Raw genomic sequence first — 21,016 nt, forward strand, 5'->3', positions numbered from 1 at the left:
GCTTTCCACCTGGCAGCCTGTGGGCTGCATGTGCTGCCCGCATGCAGGTGGGTGGTGCGTGCAACCAGGATGGGGGCAGGGCAGTTGCTATGAGCATGGCTGGGGGGTGGGGTGGAGATGGACTTCTTGTGCTGCATGGGGGGCAGGTTCTCATGCAGCATGCACAGCTAGAGGGTGCACTGCATGTACAGCACATTGGGCTGGGAGAGGGAGAAGCCAGGCTGCCCATACCATGCACATGGCAGGGGGGAGGCACTGAGAAGTCTGTGGCCAGGAGAAGGGAAGAGCTGGGTTGCTCATGCTGTGCCTGGCAGTGGAGGCCCCAAATACTTCCAAACTTTATTGGTTCATGTACCAGTGGTGAAGTGAAATGATGGCGTCTTCTCTGCAGTTTGGAAGCCCTGTGCTGTGGAAGAGGTAACATACTATCTCACCGTGCCTACGTCCGATACAGTGAAGTTTAGCTTTCACTGAGTTGAGCGCTACTGAGGCTGGCCACAAAGCTAGAAGATGAGCAAACCACCTGACATTGAAACCAAAGGCAAGCACAGGAAAATGCAAAGGGGAAGCTTCAGGCAGAATTTGACTTAACTGCTAAGGCATGGAAGTGCACTTGCACACATTTTAGAGTCAAAGTTACTCTGCCAAACTCTGAATTGTGGGTACTCACCTAAAGTCCTTACACCGCTATATTTCCACAGCGACATGCTCAGTACTACCCAGAGGCACTCTACCACACTTCAGTTTCACTATGAACATGGGAAAGTACAGCATAAATGCCTGAAATTGTAGTCAACCAAAATCCATACGTAGCAGCTGTTTGATGACAGTGGCAGTGCCCACAGCAGGGAAAAACACAGATGACCCACGTTTGAACTTCATCTTCTCCTGAAGGTATCTGAACCACAACCTTCTACATTTCATAGATTTCATAGACATCAGGGCTGGAAGGGACCTCGGAAGATCATCGAGTCCAGCCCCCCGCCCAAAGGGCAAGAAGTCAGCTGGGGTCATAGGATCCCAGCAAGATAAGCATCCAGTTTCATCTTGAAGGTGTTCAATGAAGGTGCTTGAACCACCTCTGGTGGCAGGCTGTTCCAGACCTTGGGGGCTCGGACAGTGAAGAAATTCTTCCTTATGTCCAGCCTGAAACGATCTTGAAGTAGTTTGTGACCATTCGACCTCGTCATCCCTTGGGGCGCTCTGGTGAGCAAACGTTCCCCCAGATGCTGGTGGTCACCCCTGATAAACTTGTAGGTGGCCATCAGATCACCCCTGAGCCTGCGCTTTTTCAGGCTAAAGAGCCCCAGGGCTCTCAGCCTGTCATCGTAGGGTCTGCTTCCCTGACCTCTGATCATGCGCGTGGCTCTTCTCTGGACTCTCTCAAGCTTCTCCACATCCTTTTTGAATTGTGGAGCCCAAAACCGGACGCAGTACTCCAGCTGCGGCCTCACTAAGGCCGAGTACAGGGGGAGAATGACATCCCGGGATTTGTTTGAGAAGCATCTATGGATGCAAGCCAGCGTTTTGGTCACTTTACTAGCCGCCGCATCTATCGGCGTTGAACACCATCAGATTCTCGTCCGCCCACTTGCTGAGCCTGTCCAGGTCAGCCTGGATAACCTGCCTGTCTTCTGGTGTGGATGCTTTGCCCCAGAGGTTGGTGTCATCGGCGAACTTGGCCAGTTCTGATCGCTTCTGACTCCAGTGTCCACATCATTAATGAAGATGTTGAACAGTATGGGTCCAAGGACAGAGCCTTGGGGGACCCCACTGGTCACAGGACACCACGATGAGTGACTTCCATCGATTACTACCCTCTGGGTCCGACCCCGGAGCCAATTTTCCAGCCAGCGGATCGTGGAGGACCCAAGGCGACAATTGGCCAGTTTCTCCAAGAGGCGATCATGGGACACCAGATCGAAGGCTTTTTTGAAGTCAAGATATATGACATCAATCTCTTCTCCCTTGTCCAGGTGATAGGTCACCTGGTCGTAGAAGGAAATGAGATTGGTCAAGCAAGACCTACCCGCAACAAACCCGTGCTGGCTATCCCTTAAGATGTTGGCGTTGGCCAGTCCATTAAGGATGGCCTCTTTAATAAACTTTTCTAAGATCTTCCCCGGGATAGAAGTCAGGCTGATGGGCCTATAGTTAGCTGGATCCACTTTCCTCCCTTTCTTGAAGATAGGCACCACATTGGCCTTCTTCCAGTCTTCGGGCACTACACCAGAGCGCCAAGAGTTTTCAAAGATCCGTGCTAGAGGCTGGGCTATGATGCTCGCCAGGTCCTTGAGTACCCTGGGGTGAAGATTGTCAGGGCCGGCTGACTTGAAGGTATCCAGCTTCTCAAGATGTTCCTTCAGAAAGTCAGCATTAATGGAGGGCAGGGGATCACCCTCACCCGGACTTCCTGTTACATGACAGGAAAGTAACATAATCACCAGGCAATAGGCCAGACAGGATGGAGCGAACCTTTCTGTTGAAGCTAGACAGCCAAGTAGAAAAGCCTCCTGGGGACAGAAGAACAAGTAAGAGGCAGCTTGATTCTGTGGCTCTGAGATGTGAATGTTGTAGGAGAAGTGAGCCCTTGCTTTCAGTGTCATTTGTGCATTTTGCATGATAGAGTCATTGGTAAAATGGCATCAACAACCTTAGGAGCAGAGAGCAGCGTTTTTCTTGGGGTGCCCTGCCTCTCTGAAACCTTTTTATGTGGGGTTGGAATAAATGTCCAGGCTGCACGGTTTGGAAAGTGGTAACCCTCATGACAGCACTTCTTAATGCAGGAATGGCCTTTTGGGAGCTATGATCCTCATTCCCCAAAAGGAAGGAGTGTGGGCCTCCGTTTGGAGAGAGGAAAAGAAAGCCTGGTGGAAGAAAGTCAAGGTCTTGGACTTTCCTTTCAGAAAAATAAAGCCCACTCATATACAACACTCCGCTTGCTCCGGCCTTTTGTTATTAGATCACCACTCCTTGTGGGATGCTAGCGGATTTTCTCCATTTCTAAAACTATCCTGAAATCACACTTCTAAAACCATTCACCACATGTCCAGCTTACACAGGAGGTTGGAGTGGGCTGATGATCCATTTGTTTCAGGTCAGCCTGTGCCCTGCAGGAAGACACCCCCTCCACCTGGGTTGTTGCAAGTCCATTAGGCCAGTCTAACTGTGCAAACAACTTTGACTTTTTCAACTGGGCAATGAGTTGAAGTCCCACCTACACAACCTTTGAGTCCCACCTTCGAGAAACACTGCTCTGGTGCTTTAATCTCCAGACTTTTTATGGAGGAGGAGCTTTATGCTACTACCCATGTAAATGTCTAGCTGTTCAGATGAGAGGCGCTGCTAAACCTGTGCACGTTATTCTGAACAGGTAGTGGCCTCATAGCACAGGTTAAAATTCCCCATTGAAATGAATGGAGAGCTAGACACCTCCTGCATAACCGGGGATCCATCCTTGGCGGTATTTAAGTGCTGCCCATTGAAATGAACGGGATAGGTGAGTACCTGTGCAAGGAAAAATAAAATTCACCTCCAGGGGTGCATGAGCTGTGTACTTGGCTGATCCCTGTTGAAAGTACAGGAGAACTACGTGTCTAAACAGGTTTCCTGATCCAGGCCAGGTAAGGCAGGACTTTCGCCAGCCGCTCCGTATTAGGTATAGAGAGAAACAGAATTTCTCCCTCTGTCTTTAATGCTGAATGTGGGGGAAAGGAAGATCAGGCACCAAGACCTGACCCTCTTCCCCTCTTCCAGCTGCAGTTATGGCAGGGCTAGGTGACACAGGGAACAGGATCAGATGAGGAGGCCACATGAAGCCTGTCAGCACCAGTCTGAGATCCCAGGGAGGTGATGGTGATCACAGAGCCGCCAGGAAAAAAAGCCTGTATCCATCTCTTGAGAAATTTAGTAATAATGGGATGTAGAAATAAAGTCTGCCTCTGAAGAGGAGGATGGCGTGGAGAAACTGAGGTGAGGGACATTCTTATGGAAGGCACAGAGGGGCCTGATTGTTTCAACAAAAGTCAGTAATTAAAAATCACAAAAGCTGGGATTTCCATGGGGGGCAAAAGATGCTGATATATTTGGATACACAGCCCCTTCCAGGTGGCTTTATAAGTCAATTTAGATCACAGATCCAGAGAGGATAGGGCAGCAGGGAGCCTTGTAGTCACTTAGCTGGACCGTCTGCTTAGAGCAGGCTGGAGGACTCTCCTGAACTGATTTCTGTCCGAACAAGAGAACTGCTTTTAGTGAAGCATTATAGAAGTGATCTAAAGCTGCCTAGTGATTGAAAAGGGAAACAAGGTTCTTTGGGTAAATCAGATATCTTTTATTAGACCAGCTCAAATGGTTGGGAAAAGTCTTCTTTGCAAGCTTTCGGGTACAAATATCCTTTGTCAGGCTGACGAAGCATCTGCAGATGGCCTGCGCTCTTCCCGGATGGAGTGGGAAAGCAGGCAGAGGCCAGCATGCAAGGAAGCCAGTCAGTTAAAATGTAAATTGAGGTGGTCAGTCGGTGAGAGACGGTGGTTGAAAACCCACGGCAAGCCTTGGGAAAATACTCCCATGGGTTATTACCTTCAGGCTGAAAACAAAAGAGTGGTTCAAGGCTGACTGTCCCGAGCTTTGCCGGGCACCAAGACCGTCCTGGAACAGTCCTTTCCACATGCAGCCTAAATACAATTAACGCAAATTAGTCCCAATTGGTGGGAGGGGAGGTGGGTGGAGAGGGTCATCTTCGTGCCACACAGGTGGAGGGGGGAATCAGTGGTCTGTTTTTAGCCGCAGGGACTAAAATGTGCACGTTCCAGTTGAAACATGTCTGGCTTTCAACGTCCATGCTTTGGGTTGGATTGTTCTCTTGTCTGATGGCCTGAAAGTCCTTTCTCATCACATTTCTGTATTTCAGCTCCTGGTGGGCGTTTCTGACCTGGATCATGGCAGGGGGAGGGAGAGTTGTGTTGCCACTAGAGGGCTCTGGCTATTGCTAAGAGAAAGGAGGCTGCTCTTTTTTTTCCTCTTGCTCTCTCTGTTAATCATTTTGGGGCAGAGCTTCCTAGGTCACATATTGCTGTTGCTTCTATTGTGAACAAGGAGCCCGAAGCTTCGCTTCTGCTCCCCCAGCAGGAGCCTGCCCAAGGCCAGGGGGACTTTCTCCGGTGGCTGCAACTAGCCCCAGGCTCTGCTGAAACCAGCTCTAGAGCCAGAGACTCCAGGTAATGGGGAGAGATCCCGGAGGAAATGCTAGGGGTGGACAGGGCTGTGTCTCTGCACCGATCCTTGTTTCCAGGGGTCTGTGGGCCCCAGAGCTGCTGCCATAACTGAAATGAAATTGGTGGAAGGAGAGGATATCTTTTTTCTTTTTAGACCAGCTAATGCTGTTGAGAGAGATACCAGACAAGGCGTTGGGAATTGCGTGCTCTTCATCATGCCCGGGGAAAGGATCAGTTAGGGTGCAAGCTAAATTGGAGGGATGAAAGAACTCGATCCTTGTGGGCGGTTAGTGGAGCAAAGGGGAGTTAGCAGGGGGAAGGGGAGAAGTAACTCAAAATCAGCCATAAAACCGATGTCTCTGTTAAGTCCCTTGTTTTTGGCATCCAGTAGAGATAAATGCCTATTCCCAAGCCCATCTTTGTGTAGGTTTGGTGAAGGTCAAAGACTGTGAAGTCAGATGGTGTGGCCGTTGTGCAAAAAGGGCTCTCCCACTGGGGATGGTTTCTGTCTTTTCTCCTTCGCCTCTGGGAGTCGATTGTGGAGTGGGATGGTTGTTCGGTTTGCACAGGCTCTTGCCGTTAGGAATGTTTGCACGTATAGCAGCCAGTCTCCCGCCACTTCTGGCTCTTGAGCAGATGCCCAAGCACATGTAAGCCTACTGGGCTTGCTTAGTAAGAGCCTGCTAGGGCTGGGCAGCTGCCCGGTGAAATAGGTTTGCCCAAATGTGTGTGTGTGTGTGTGTGTGTGTGTGTGTGTGTGTGTGTGTGTGTGTGTGTGTGTGTGTGTGTGTGTGTGGCTGTGGCTGTGGCTGTGGCTGGGCAACTATCTTGTGAAATAGGTTTGACCGTGTGTGTGTGTGTGTGTGTGTACACAAACCTATACACTCTTAGACTAAATCAGGGGTTTCCAACCTTTTTTAACAAGTGTAACCCTTCTGTCTCAAAGTTGCAGCTCATGTACCGCTTTATATTAAAATTATTTTGGGGGGGCTGAGTGTGCATGCATATGCATACCCCCCCACACACACCTTGCAGGTAAGTCTTTGGGGGAGGGAGGCAGATCACAGCCCCTGCAGTGAAGGAGGGAGTGGGGCACAGACGGGCTGGGGTGAATGGGGCCTCGGCCAGACCGGGTCGTGGGACATTCGGAGCCCGGGCGGCTCATCCAAGGTCAGAGGAGGTACAGGGGAGCTCCTGCCATTGTGCACACCCTGGCAGAGATCCAGGGGGACGTGCCCCCCAGATCTGTGCGCAGGGTAGAGGCGGCTACTGCTGCACTCTGGGCTTTGCTCCCTGCTGCAGCTGCCCTGGGAGCAGTGCGATGCCACATGCATCCCACCGCTGGGCGGGCAGGGGCCACAGTGCAGCCTGGCAGCCTCGTACCACTCCCGGGCCAGCTGCAGTGGTGTGCAAAGCCCAGCACGCAGTGGCAGCCGCCTCCACCCCACACTCTGACTGGGGGGGGGGGATGTGCTCCCCCGGCCTCTGCCAGAGCTGCCCCCCTGTACCTCCTCCGACCTTTTTAAGTACCCCCAGGGGTACGCATACACCCGGTTGACAACCACTGGGCTAAGTGGTTGAAATCCCCTTCTCTTCCTCCACTTTACTTCCAGCAGGTACGTATACAGAGCAAGTCTGCTTTAATGCAGGGCAAAATAGAATCCCAAACCATGTAAGTGCCCAAAAATGCAGTTTCCCAGCTGCACACATGTCCTTTAGGCACATAAAGGTAAAGTAAAATAGGATATAGCCATAAGCCATACAGATAGAGAGGTGGCAAGTTTTCTTAACTACACAAAATATACCAACATAGTCTGAGAAATGACCTGTTCACTTCTCCCTCACAGCCCTGCTCCATCAGAGAGCGTAACTTTAATTGTCACCCTATCTGATTGAATTATTTTCTTTTTTAGGACTGTGTCTAGGTGTCTTAAAATGTGCTAGCTAATATCTCTTCACTAAGGGTGGTGTGACATGTTCAATTTAACACTTAATGCAGTTAAGACCCAGGCAGACTCCATTCAAGCAGTTTAGCACATATTAAGTGCCCTCCTGGCATTGCAAAGTCGGTCCTTTTCCGAGGTGGGTTATCTCCTATAATGTGTGCTAATTTAATGTGTGACAAGGCCCTAATACTTCATACAGCACTGCTTGGCACCTGAGAGAAATAGGCTTTAACATGTCTTCACTGGCTAGCTCCCCACAAGAACTGACTCAGTGAGTTAATAGATTATCATTATTAGTTACCTATATTAAAATAACAGCATCACTAACCCTGAGCATTCAAAGATCATGGGTCTGGCATCTAGCTCATACGATTTTCTGCTTTTATTTTTTTTTAATGGGGTTCATTTAATTGCATTTGCAGCTCAATTTTGGAGACTTTATTTACATTTTCCACTTTTCTCCCCAAATGATGGGCTAGAAATGTTCCATTTTAAAACTAAAAGCATCTCAGGAGCTGTGACTTTAAGACTAGTGCCAAATATTTCAAGACTTGCAGTAACACTGCGAGTATTTGTAACTTTATGGTAGTATATATAAAAGCCAGCTGAGGTCGGGGCCCTAACATACCAGGCACCATGCCATAAAGGGCTTGTCTGCACAGGTACGTAACCCCAAAAGGCCATTTCATACCATCTCCTTGTGCGCATACATATCCCCTACCCAGAGCACCTTTGAGTTGTTCATTTTTCTGAACGCCCTTGTTACTGAGGTGGACTGAACGTAACTCCGTGGGTATTGTCCTGGTGGGAGGAGGTGAGTCTGCACTGTAATAAATCTGAATTATCGAGCAAATATTTGAATTGTGAGGCACCATAGGGAGTGACTCCTGTCTGGATTCTGTCTCTCTCCCACCAGGTGATGGGACAGTGAGGGAGAACGTGGAGAAAAAAATCCTAGACAAGATGCCTCCAAAACGATCTGGTGGGAAAGTTTCACAGGGACACAACCAGAGAAAACCTCCGAAGAGTCAGAGGAAGTCAGAAACCAAACAGAACAGCTCTCCTGGGCATGGAGAGAGTAAACGCACCCTCCAGGAGAGGAGCATGAGGAAGCGCAAAGGCACCATTGTCAGCGACAGAGCACAATCGGACGAGCAACTGAACATCTGCATCGAGTGTGGGAAAATCTTCACCCAGAGCGCCGAGCTGATGAGCCACCAGAAGGTCCACACAGAAGAGAAGCCCTACAAATGCATCGACTGTGGGAAGAGCTTCAGTGTCAACATAAACCTCATCAAGCACCAGAGAATCCACACAGGGGATAAACCTCTCAACTGCCCTGACTGCGGGGAGAGCTTCACTGACAAGGCCACCCTGATCCAGCATCAGCGTATCCACATGGGGGAGAAGCTTTGCAAATGCATCGACTGCGGGAAGACCTTCAGCCGGAGCTCCCAGCAGAAGAGACCACTGAAGAGCCCTCCTGGGAAGAAGCAGGGTAAATGCGCCTCCCGGCAGGAAATCCCTGCCAGCAAGAAGGTCAAAAAAACCAAAGCATCCAAGAAGAAAACCCCGACCACTGAGATGTCCAACACGTGCACAGAGTGCTGGCAGACCTTCAGCCAGAGCTCAGACCTGGTCAAGCACATGCGCATCCACACGGGCGAGAAGCCCTATGAGTGCACTCACTGCGGGAAGTGCTTCAATGTGAGCTCAAACCTGATCAGACACCGGCGGATTCACACGGGAGAGAAACCGTACACGTGCTCTGACTGCGGGAAGAGCTTCACCGACAAATCCACCCTGACGCAGCATCACCGCATCCACACGGGCGAGAAACCCTACGAGTGCATTTACTGTGGGAAGAGCTTCAGCCGCAGCTCCCACCACAAGAGACACCAGAGAACCCACATGGGAGAGAACTCCGTATCCTTCCCACCTGCATGGCCGTACCCCACCCAGATGTACTGAGATCCTTCCAGCAGACCTGGGCAGTGCGATTCAACATGGCAGGAAACCAGGATGGCATTTTAGCAGGATGCTGAAGCAGTTTAGTGGCACAGTTCCCTATTCTCTCCAGTACAGCTATGCTCCAGGAGAGTTACTCAGGGGATTTTACTTATCCCACCCGAGTTGGGATGGCGGTTGTGTGTGATTTTACTGGGAATACTGACTGGGTTTTATCGAAAAATCTGAATTTAGTAATCCAAACTGCTTTTTTATATATTTGTTTATATCATCATAGTGCCTAAAAGCCCCCTTGAGTACCAAGATCCCTTTTGGCTGGGCACTGCACAAACACAGAATAAAAAAGACTGTTCCTGCCACAAACAATCCTAAGGGTTTGGGTGGCTGCCTCCCTTATACACCTTTGGCCATCCCAACCAGCGTTGAGTGAGAAGAGGACAAACACCTCGGGTATTGGGATTTATCTCCTATGGGGGACTGAGATCTTCAAGGAATTTTCCCTTTCAGGGATTAGGGCTTTGTGTTTGAGACATACAGGAACATAAGATGCAATACATGTCTGGAAGAGACTTCCTGGTTCATCAAGTTCAGTCCTCTTTTGTTCAAGGCAAGCCTGTCATCTAATCCCTGTCAAGAGACTATCATGCTTCATCTTAAAGCTAGTTAGGTTTCTTGCTTGCACTACTCCTGTTGGAAGACTGTTGTAGAAACTCGTGCTTATTATGGTTAGAAATCTTTTTGAAATTTCCTGCCTGAATATATTCATGCCCTGTTCACATTTAAATTTTGTTTTTCTAGGTTAAACAAGCCAAGCTTTCATAAAGCAGGCTGTCTGTTCCCCTGATCAGCCCATTGAAAACTTCCTGCGTCTGTTCCAGTTTGGATTCCTCCTTTTTGGACTTGTTTGACCAGAACTGCACACAGTATTCCAGATGGGGTTTCACCAGTGCCTTGTACTATGGCATTGATACTTCCCCATGGAGGAATAAGGTGGAAAGTGAGCATATGTTCATTTTATTTTACACTGTTGCTGGTATAAGCTGAGGCTGTGGTCTTTTTTCTCAGCTGGGCAGGTGCATACATAACACTTGGATCCTATCAAGTATTACACTTAGATCCACCAGCTACCTGGTGAAATAGGTTTGCCCAAGTACCTAGTACAAACTACAGGGTGTGAGATAGAGGAGGATGTGGATCTGCAGACGATGAAGGGCTTGAAGTTAAGCTTGTTCTCTAGCTGAGAGATCCAGTTGCTGTGGGTCAGATTAGATACCCTTCATTGCATCCTACCTACCCATCACTATTCCCCCTTCCCCTTATGCCATGCTAAGCCCATTTGCTAATGTCTCTGCCCATCTGAATACAGAAATGCAACCTAGGAGCCACCCTGTGTTTGCTCCCATAGCTCTTCTTGGCCGTGAGCCTCGTTTTAACCAGAATATATCCCTTCACCTCTTCCAGAGACTGGGAGTTGAGGAGCTTCCCACTCTCCCGCAAGGTTCAAGAGAGCTGGACATGCATGGAGGTCCTGCACAGCTGGAACAGCTGTACACAGGGAAGTTGGGTACATGGACATTCCCAGCTGGGGCAGAACTTTTCCCTTTGCTTGCATGTAGCACCTGTGTAGTTGTGAAGTGGTTTAAATATGTGGTACTTTAAAGAGAACACACCTCCAGTTAAAACGTCTAATGGTTGACAGCCACCCATCAGCTCCTTCATAAACCCACCCAGGCTAAGTCAGGAATAAGGTTCTGGCGCATTGTAAGAGCAATGAACAGGAATGGCACAAGAACACAAGAAGATGTCTCCCTGCTGATGATTTCAGCAAGTTTATTATTGTGTAAGGAACTGGGGGGGGTACTGAGACCTGCCAGGCTGCTTCATGAAGGTTACAAGCTTAGAAGCCTGAATTGGTCAGTTTGAACTCTCCCCTAATGCAGTTGGTCTGCAGAGGTGATACTGATGCCATTGTGGTAATTTCTGCAGCTCTGAATTTTCCTGCTCTGCTACTGCTTGGTGTGCGTCTCTGTGACAGGTGCTCTTTCTTCTCTTCACTCTCCCACACAGTGGTTAATAAATCCACACTCTGGACCTTCGTATGTCTTTTCTCTCTCTCTGTCTTTTTCTTTTTACAAAGGAGCAAGGAGAAAGTAGAGTTTCCTTGCTCTGTAGCCCAACAAGCCTTTCCTGCCAAATAAGGGTTCTTAGCCTAGCTTTGCTTTCCAACATAGCTGTGGGTTCAGGGCTTGGTTGAGGTCCCTGGATTAGCATCTGCAAGAGCAGGTCTGATCAGCTCTCAGATTTGAATTGCCTACTAGGGAAGAAGATTTCTGCCTGCAGAGGGCTCTTAAGCCTAGCAAATAAAGCAGAACAAGATCCAGGGGCTGGGAATAAGATGCAAATATTTAACAATACATAAAGCAGATATTGGCACCATGTTACCTGGGGAATGAGGGGGATAGCCTGTCACTGGGAGTCTGTAAATCGAGACTGTCTCTCTTTCTAAGACATGTTGGTCTGGGCTGGAGGCAGGAGAGACTGGGTGAGGTTTTCTTGGCTGTGTGGTGCAATTAAACCAAATGATCTAATGGTCCCTCACAGCTTCAAAGTTTGGAAATCACAGAGAATCATGGCACAAGCTGTAGGGGGACAAGTTCCAGTGTTCACTGGAAAGGAGTGAAGGGTACCAGTTCCCACCTGGACCCAGGTTGTGGACGCAGTCAGAGTAGGGTATATAAGCCTGCCTTGGTAGAAAGTGCCTATTCCTATATGGATCCAGGTTGGGGAAACTGGGCTGGCTCTGGTTCGATTGGGGAATAGGATACATATAAGAGAAGGAAGTGGGAAATGAGGTACAGGCCCTTTCTCTTCTAAGGAGCACTGTCTCAAATGCAGCCCATGGCAGGTGGGATTGGTCAAATTAAGAGAGTGGATAATGGGATATGGGCCTTTTCCCCACAGAGCAGGGGTCAGCAGCCTTTTAACAATGGCAGGCTGTTGCTTGCAACCCAGCCACTACTGGAAAGCCCCCCCTCTCCCCCCACCATAGTAGTCCTTCCCCCGCACCATCCCTGCCCCAGCGTGCTGTTGACTGGATGCATGGGGGTCCTGTCACAGTAGCCCTAGTCCCCTTATCAACCTTATACCCCCTCCCCTTGGAGACACATCACTTCTGCAGAGGAGGTTAATGCAGTAGCCACCAGGTGTAGGGATCCTCTGCAGTCCTCCTGTTGTAGCTGCTACCGCCAATGCTCTCTTCCTTCCCACTCCTGTCACTAGCAGCCATCAGCAAGGAAAACTTTGGCAGTGAGAAAGGTAGCAGCTGCAGTACAGGGGGCTGCTGGCAGCACCAACACCTCCCCTTGTATCAGTAGCATCTCAAGGGATGGGGGTGAGGGGAGACAGGCCTAGCTTAACCCAAGAGCTGCCCCACAGCTTTGTGGACCAAATCCATTCTCTTCACAGCTACATCTAGCCTGAAGGCTGTAGGTTGCCAAGCCCTGCCATAGGGGCACTGAGTCTGATCTAGTTTCTGGGCAAGGGAACTGGCTGGTTCAGGGAATGGGATGCAGGCTGTTCCCCATCAGGGGCATGGCTTCTAAACCAGTTGTCCTGGCTGGCTCAGCAGGCCTGGGGAAGGGAGTAAGAAATCTTCCCTCTTCCACTGGGTGCAAAACTCAGTATGGAAGCTGCCAGCACACACATGCTGAGTGGGAGATAGAAACGTGCAGAGGGATCACCATGAAGGACTTGCCATGAAGGGTGAGAGTAGCGCAGAGTGAGAACAGGACTTAAAATACTGGGAGATGAGATTAAGCTTTGGGAGATGAGGACAAAGTCCCCATTTGGAGACAGCCAGGTAGGCTGCAAGGAGAGCAGCAGCTGTGCCATGCTTCTCACACCTTAAAAACTCCTCTGCCCCTTAGATGCTCAGCTGAGATCCCCAGGGGCTGGAGCCTTTGCCACGATCACATAGCCAGCTCTTGCAGAGAGCCTTGTGCTGGGAGGTGGCACAGGACAGTTGCACCCTCTGAGCTCACCACTCCCATAATGTTCTGTATGGGCCACAGGCAAGTCAAAGTATCCTCTAGGCCAGGGTTAGGTAACCCCTGGCACGGGTGCCAGAACATGACACATGAAGGTATTTTGCTTGACACTTGTGCTTTGAGGCAGACAGCAGGGAAGGGGCCGAGGCTGCACTGCCAGAACAAGGATCAGGACCCTTGTGGCTTCCCTGCCATCTGCCCCTGGCACACCAACATCTTACAAGTCAAGGTGGAGGTGTTTTTGGCACTCTGCCTAAAAACATTGCTAACCCCTGCTCTAGGCCAGTGGTTCTCACCCTTTTTGTATGAGGACCCATTTGTAAACATCAATGCCCAGTCCAGACCCAGTGCCCCTCACTCCCGACCCACTATCCCCTGCCCCTAGGCCTCTGCTCCCACACTCTGTGTGTGTGGGCGTGGGGGTGGGGGGCATGTGGAGCCCCAAGCAGTCCCTTGAAGGCTGAAACTTGTTTCCCAAGTTTTTCTCCTTTAAACATTTTTTAGGTTTGTTGATCCTTTTCTAAAATTTGTTCGCAACACTTTCATATATTCTTGCAACCCACGGGTTGCAAAACGCTGCTCTAGGCCATGGGTGCTCAATCCCTGGCCCATGAAGCCATGTCATCTGGCCTGCAGCAATCCCGAGATCTGGAAATTCGGCAGTGGAGGAGTGATGGCAGTGTTAATTGCAGCTCTCCTGCTGCCAAATGTTCAGGCCTGGGGGGAGCACTGCGGGCTGGATAATGTGGCCCTCTGTGCCAGACTGCCCCAGCGCTTGGCTGGATCCAAGCATACAGGATTGGGCCAGCAAACAGCTAAATTGGGGTACCTCAGGCCCAGCTGACACACAGCTGGATTGGGATGGGATGGGGCAAACAGCATATGGGATCAGGCTGGTGCATGATCAGGCTGGTGGCACACAGCTGGATTGAGCCAGCCTGAGATTAGGTTGGTACATGGACCACAGACCAACTCCACGTGCCAGCCTCACATGGGATCTAACCCATGGGCTGATCCTGTGCCTCTCATGTGGCCTGTGGGACCAGAAGGTTGGGTACCATTGCTCTAGAGTCTGCTGGGGACTGGAGTTGATGCCATTTTGAGAAGCCACAACAAGCTTCCCGATAGTCCTGACACCTTCTGCCTTGTGCAGAGAGAACCAGGCCTTGCAAGCACGGTACTGACTTTATGGGTCTGCAGTACAGTATGGGAATAGGACAGTCTAGTGGGGTTTTGGAAGGGGGCATTCATCTGGCCAAAGGAGACCTACATTCAATCCCCACTGAATTCATGTGTCAACGGGGGAAAGTCATTTCATTTTCCCTGTGCTCAGACCATCCTCTCTGTAAAACAGGGAGGAACACCCCTTGCCTACTTTGCTGCTGTGCTAACGACTGCCAGGTACTCAGGCACAATGGTGCTGGGTCCTTGCAAGAGCGCAGCAATCTACCTCCCCTCCACCTCAAAACTGCCTGTGGGCAGATACAGAGCACGACACGATGACACAGCATACAGCACCACTTGGGAATACTAAACTTATTACCTATCCAGAGTGGGGATTTGCCTGGCATTGATCCCTCTGTGTAGTTTATTCTAAGGGGCAGGAACATATGTTGGTGACGATGTGGTGAGGGTGCCCATAGGAATTGCTTGAGCACATTAGACTGGGGCACATCCATCTCTTGCTTCAATTGAAGGGACAAAAGCCACTGAAGTGAGCAGCCATGAGCTACCCTGTCCTGTGGGGAGCTTCCAATGATTAGTCTGTAGAGGCAGAAAGGTGTAGGTCTTTTGCAAATGTTTTTGCTTAGTGCCTGCTACTATACCTCTCAGTGCCCTGTTTTCCATGGAAATGTCTACTCTTCCCTAAACCCTGGTAAGCAGTTCTGATATAACACGGGTACCTGAGTGCAGGAAAGGAGATAGAGATGGAAGGGCAAGTTTATTTTAAAAAATCCCCTCATTTCTTCCTGCACCCCAATTCAAATACCTCTCTCATTTTTTTTTCCTTTCTCACCCTCCTAAAGCCAATTCCAGGAAACAGCATCCCTCCGCTCCTGAAAACAGTAATCATTAATAATATCAACTGGGCCGCTGCTAGACAAAGCTCTTTCACTTTTTCAAATGAATAAACCAGATCGATGGATTACCAACAACTTGGGCTAAGCCCTCAGCCAGCACAAAGTGCCTTTGTTCTGTTCACATACTTGCACAATGTATAATTTAGACACCTCGGTTAAGGTCGAAGTCCAGAGTCTCATTTTCTTAGGAAGAAATACAGTTCTGCACGGCTCTGATGACAAGCACAAACTCAAAAATGTTAAAGCCAAAGACACCATTGCAAGACTGGCCTGCTGCGTAGTGCAGATGAGAGAATTCTACCGAGAGCTTGAAAAAATGTTTTAGATAAATACTTTATTTGCCAAAATACAGTTTCACAGTGATGAAACAGTTTGCATGTTTGGGTGAATAGCTCCAGATTTAAAAATGGAGCTAAAACATTTCATTTGGACATTTTCTAAATAAAACCATTTTGATTTTTTTGTTTGTTTTTCAAACCATGATTCCATTAGGAATGTAAGTAGAGTTAATGGTTTTTAAAATGGTAAAGCAAGCGGAAAATTAAACAAAATATTTTGTTCCACCCAAATAGAATTGTTTTCAGTTTTCCATTTGGGCGACAGGAACTGAAAGATTTTTGTTTTGGATCAAAAATGATGTTTCCCTGCCCTAATTTTTCAGGTCAGCTACCAGACAAAAGAATCAATTGTGCATAGTGTTGCATTCACCTAGTGACTCCTACACCTTAAATGTCTGTAATGGACCCTGAGATTCATAATATTAGTTTATTTCATAAAACCAAAGATCCTGGAGTCATGTTTGACTAAAAAAGGATTTCAGCTTGCACTTGAAAGAGTCAAATAAGATTCCAGCCTTCGGGGATGCAGAAAGAAGCCTGAAAACATGAACTAAACAAAGCATAACCTAAATCACAAATCATGACCTAAACAAACCACAAAGCCAATTAAAATGACCCATTTTTTAATCGCATTTTTTTTAGGAGTTTGCCTTGTGTCTTTTTTGGATTTGTCTCTACTGGGGATAATGCCCACCTCAACCAGTCTACAATCTCGAAAGGAAGGGACTTGCCCAGGGTCACCTGAAAGAGCAGTAGCAGAACTGGGAACAGAACGCAGATGTTTTGCTATTTCCTACTCCTCCCGCTCGCTTTCTTGGCCAGTTTATGCCAGTTTAAGACCAGGTTCAATGCACTGGAGTATTGCCCTGTAGATGTGTCCATTGTGCACGGGAGGTGAAATTGCAGCAGTCTACAATGTTTCTCACTCATGAAGTACACACCAAGAATAATGCTGCAGAGCCTTGAGTTGCTCCATCCATCCTGCTGGAGCGCAGAGGGCCGGAGAAGTCCATCCCCCACCCTCTGGCATTTGGCTTGGGAAGAGCTCTCCCCACCCCCACTCCACAGGCATTTGACAGAGGGCTCCTTGCAGCGTTTGGTCTGTGCTGCCTGTGCCTTGCAGACATGCGCAAAATAAAAACCATCCCAGCTTGCTTCCCAGCTCAGCCACCCTCCCCCTCTGCTCAGTACAACATCAGTCCCTGCTGCTTGCCGGCTCCTGCCCCCTCCTCAGCACTCAGCATCCCTGCCAGGCTCAGCCCCCTCCAGCTTCCACCCAGACCTAGGCTGCAGGGGTGGGATAAAGCTCAGCACCGGAGCACAGGGGTGCGTGGAGGGCCCTGCCATTTCTACATAGCCACTCTTTTGTCATCAGGATGAAGGGCTCACTGCTGCCCCCAGGCCTGTTGCCATGGGAATGCCGTGGAGCCAGAAGTGCTGCTATGTGATACCAGTGACCGGAAGAGGACCGAGCAGCAGGGTGGGAAAGCTGCCAAGCTCTGCTGGGGCTTGCAAATATTAACTTCACCCCAACTGTGACACTTGCTAACGCCTGAACTAGTCACTGGGTCCAACACTAAGGATGAAACGGCATGGGGGGGACACTAAAGCATCCCAAGGGGCGTTCCAGAGAGCCCGCTAGATGAGAAGGGAAATATGAGATGGGGACCTGGCCAATGCCAAATCACTGGATCTTATTTGGCACCTAATGACCAGGAGGATTGCTCACATTTAAATAGCCGTTGGTGATGCAGTAGCAGGCTGACCCTTCTGCTGAAGCGCTATGCTGGTAGCCAGGTGACCTGGATTCGATTCCTGCATCTACCCTTGGCTCTGTGTGTGATCTTGGTCAGACCTGAAAAGGGGGCATTAGGGCCTAAATTGGAATTTGGGGGCTAATGCCCAAACTGACCTTGGGGAATCTGGTGGAGGGGAGGGGGGCATGTGCGCAAGAGGGAGCATGACTGTGTCCCAGGGGTTAAGCCAGTCCTCTGGCATGCCAATCCTCATGGCAAGGAGTGTTTCTGAAAATGCAGCCTGGAAGTTGAGGGGTGTGCCCCAACCACTGAGCTACACAGCCCTGTTTAAATTTGCACTTTCTGACTCCGTGAGTCTTGCACTCCTAGTTGCACAGTGGCACCATTTCAAAAGGAGGGTGCTGATAACCTGTAGCCTGGTCGTTAGAGCATTGTCCTAAATGGGAGATGTGGGTTTGACAATGGTCTGAAGAAGGGTTGTAGATCATGATGCCTATCTTCCGGAGAGGTTTCAGGGTTAAGGATCCTAAATAGGTGGCATCTCTTCCCTGCAGCCTTGAGTAAGATACTTGGTAGTAGGATTTTAGACATGCCCTAGTCCAGGGGTTCCCAACCTTTTTATGATGCGGACCAGCAAACCGCAGACCAGAAGTGACTGTAGACCAGCGGTGACTGGCATACTGCGGGCAGTATGGCTTGGTTGCTGGTCCGCAGTATGCTGGTTACTTCTGGACTTCTGGTCTGGCAGTCAACCCTCCTGCAGACCGGCAGCCATGGTGGCCTGGTACCGGGCCACGGCCTGCAGGTTGGGAACCCCTACCCTAGTCCCTGGCATTTCCTATGGACTAGCTCTGGGCAGCTGCATACTCAGTGCACTGGCCACTGTGGTTCCCATTCTGAGGTGCCTAATTCTGTCCATGCCCTGTACACCCAGCTTCAGGCTCTGGACTTCATGCGGGAAACTAGGAGTAGGAGCCTACAAATTAAGCAAATGCAAATACAAACAGGACAAGGACCTATATGAGCAACACAAGAGGAAAGACGGTCTCCTGGTTGTGGCAGCAAATTGGGATGTGAGAAGTGTGGGTTCAGTTGCTCCTTTGTCTGCTAACTCTGCATGAGAGCCTGGCCACCCCAGCCAGTCACTTGATCTCTCCTGTCTCAGGTGACCACCTGTAGAAGGGAGATAGCACAGCTGACCTTGCTGAAGAGATGGGAGGGTATATGAGACTAAACTCTTACACAGCAGACACTCAGACACGACAACAGTGAGGATAGGAAAGACCCATGACATGATTATGTCACATAACTCCTAGCCCAGTTGTTCTCAACCTTATCAGGGTCAAGGCACCACATCACTTCTTTGGCTGAGAACCAGTTGGTGCTGCCTCAGCTTACTTGGGTGCTTCTCAGCTTGGTTCTGCCGCTGGGAAGGATTGTGCAACTGTGATGAAATTGCTTCTGCTGTGCAGCATCCCAGGAAGGACTGTGCCACATGTGTGCGTTTCTTCTGCATTAGGGCTCTGATCAGTAGCATTGCCTTGTGTTGTACAGCTTTCTGGTCTGGCACCCCAAATCATGGGCGGATCAAGGATTTTGAAAAGGGGGTGCATATGGCGCGGCATATCATCACGTAGAATGCAACACTATTCTTCTCCAATAAAAGAGAATCTAGAAGCTTTACTAATATGCTAGGGGGCTAGCACTACATTAGTCAGTTTAAGATCAAAACAAGAGCAAATATAATTATTGGGATGGGAATTCATTTCCTCGGTTATATATAAACTTAAAAATAGTACAACAAACTAGGCAAAAATAGTTAAAATCGTCAACAGATACTGTCTCATTACAGTTAAATGTACATCTCTTATTCAGGTCCATAAAGCAAAATCTAGCCTTCTTAAGCATTTTAACAGTGCCTCTAATACTTTACTTCAGTCATATCTACACCCGAGTTATATTACCACACCTGAGTTAAGGTTTTTAGCTAGAGCTAAAAACAATCTGCAGGGCTGTGAAATAGAAGAGAGACCACCAGGAATGGCTAACAGACAGCAAAATTGCAAAAGAAAAGATAGTTTTAATAGTGGAATATTAAGACCATTAAAAAGGATAAAGCATCATCTTTGAAGTGAAGAAAGAATAGCAGGAATCATGGAAATGATAATGAGCCATGAAGTCAATTGATTTTCTCAGCACTGCCTGAATAGAAATGTTGTTTTTAAAGTTGGGGTGGAGCAGGAGCCAAAGTAGGGTGCAACTGTACCACTACACCCACCCTCCCCCATCTACCCCTGCACCCAAAACTGCTGCTTTCAGAAAGGACAGCTCCACCCAAGTCTGTTTCCTGAAGGAGCAATGCGGGGAATGAACCAGAAAGAGCTGTCAGGCCTGAGTCAGCTTTGCTGCCTGCTTTAGGCTGATTACAGAGCCCTAATGCAGGGGAGTGCATGAGGCAGTTTTACCTGGCCATTACCACAGCACCCGTGAGTACCCCAGTTGAGAACCACTTTCCTAGACAGTACTTTTTAATGTCAAGTTCTCAAAGTACTTTGAAATGGGGAAACTGAGGCACAGGGAGGTAAAGAGACTTGGCCAGGGTCACCCATGGAGTCAGTGGCAGAGTTCAGAGTAGACTTCCAGCTCTCCAGGGTCCTAGCCTAACACTGCTCAACTCCCAGACCTGCCCTAGGAATGTAATGAGAATCTGTTGAACAACCTGGGAGGACTGGGAGGTGTTGAAGTCTTACAATGGTAAAGAACTAATTGTAAATAGCCTTTATTCAGTGTCTCTTTAATTAAAGTATAGCTTCCTGAGTGACTTGGAAGTTGGCAAGACTGCCAAGGAAAGCAGAAAATAGATGAAAATGGTAATGCACTGATATACACTCAAGTGCCTATATACTCAAGTATATAGTGCTATATAGGGCTCAAGTGCCTATATACTAATGCTAGGAGCATGGGAAACAAGCAGGATGAACTAGCGCTCCTGCTTGCACTAAACACCTATGACTTAGTAGGGCTAACGGAAACCTGGTGGGATTCATCCCACGACTGGGCGGTACATATTGAGGGTTATAAGCTGTACAGAAAGGACAGGGTGGGGAAGAAAGGTGGAGGGGTTGCGGTCTATGTCAATGAGCGATATACATCGACCCTCATCAAGACGGAATCGAAGGAGGAGAAAGTAGAAGGATTGTGGGTTAGGTTACATGGAGGGCAAGGAGAAAGGGATTTGGTGGTAGGGGTCTGCTACAGACCCCCACATCAAGGGGAAGAAATAGATTCGGGGCTCCTGAGGCAGCTCTCGGAGATCATAAAAGCTAAAGAGGCGGTAGTCATGGGGGACCTAAACTACCCAGACATCTGCTGGGAGACACAGACGGCCAAGTCCCACTTCATGCAGGTTTCTAACCTGCGTACAGGACCTCCACCTGACACAGGAGGTACATGGTCCCACTAGGGGGAATGCCTTACTGGATCTGGTATTGGCAACGGGGGATGACATGGTTGGGGACCTACAGATCGGTAGCCATCTGGGGGACAGTGATCACCTAATAATAGAATTCACCATAAGACGTCGAGTGGGTAAGGTAACTAGTAGGGTGAAAGTGCTAGACTTTAGGAAAGCTGATTTAAATGAACTCAGGCGATTAGTCAAGGA

The 21,016-nt window shown here is 49.0% G+C and overlaps 1 protein-coding gene across 1 annotated transcript in view; it reads left to right on the plus strand.

Moving 5' to 3' along the window:
* The window catches only part of LOC106721829 (zinc finger protein 665-like), a 43,375-nt gene extending 27,169 nt beyond the window's left edge, over window positions 1-16,206 (plus strand). Inside the window, exon 4 of the mRNA XM_025216725.1 lies at window positions 8,079-16,206. Within this exon, the coding sequence (XP_025072510.1) occupies window positions 8,079-9,133 (1,055 nt within the window). The 3' untranslated portion in view covers window positions 9,134-16,206. The remainder of the gene's footprint in view (window positions 1-8,078) is intronic.
* Window positions 16,207-21,016: the final 4,810 nt, after the last annotated feature.

This window comes from Alligator sinensis, unplaced genomic scaffold, assembly GCF_000455745.1.
Source record: "Alligator sinensis unplaced genomic scaffold, ASM45574v1 scaffold1391_1, whole genome shotgun sequence".
Lineage (NCBI taxonomy): Eukaryota > Metazoa > Chordata > Crocodylia > Alligatoridae > Alligator > Alligator sinensis.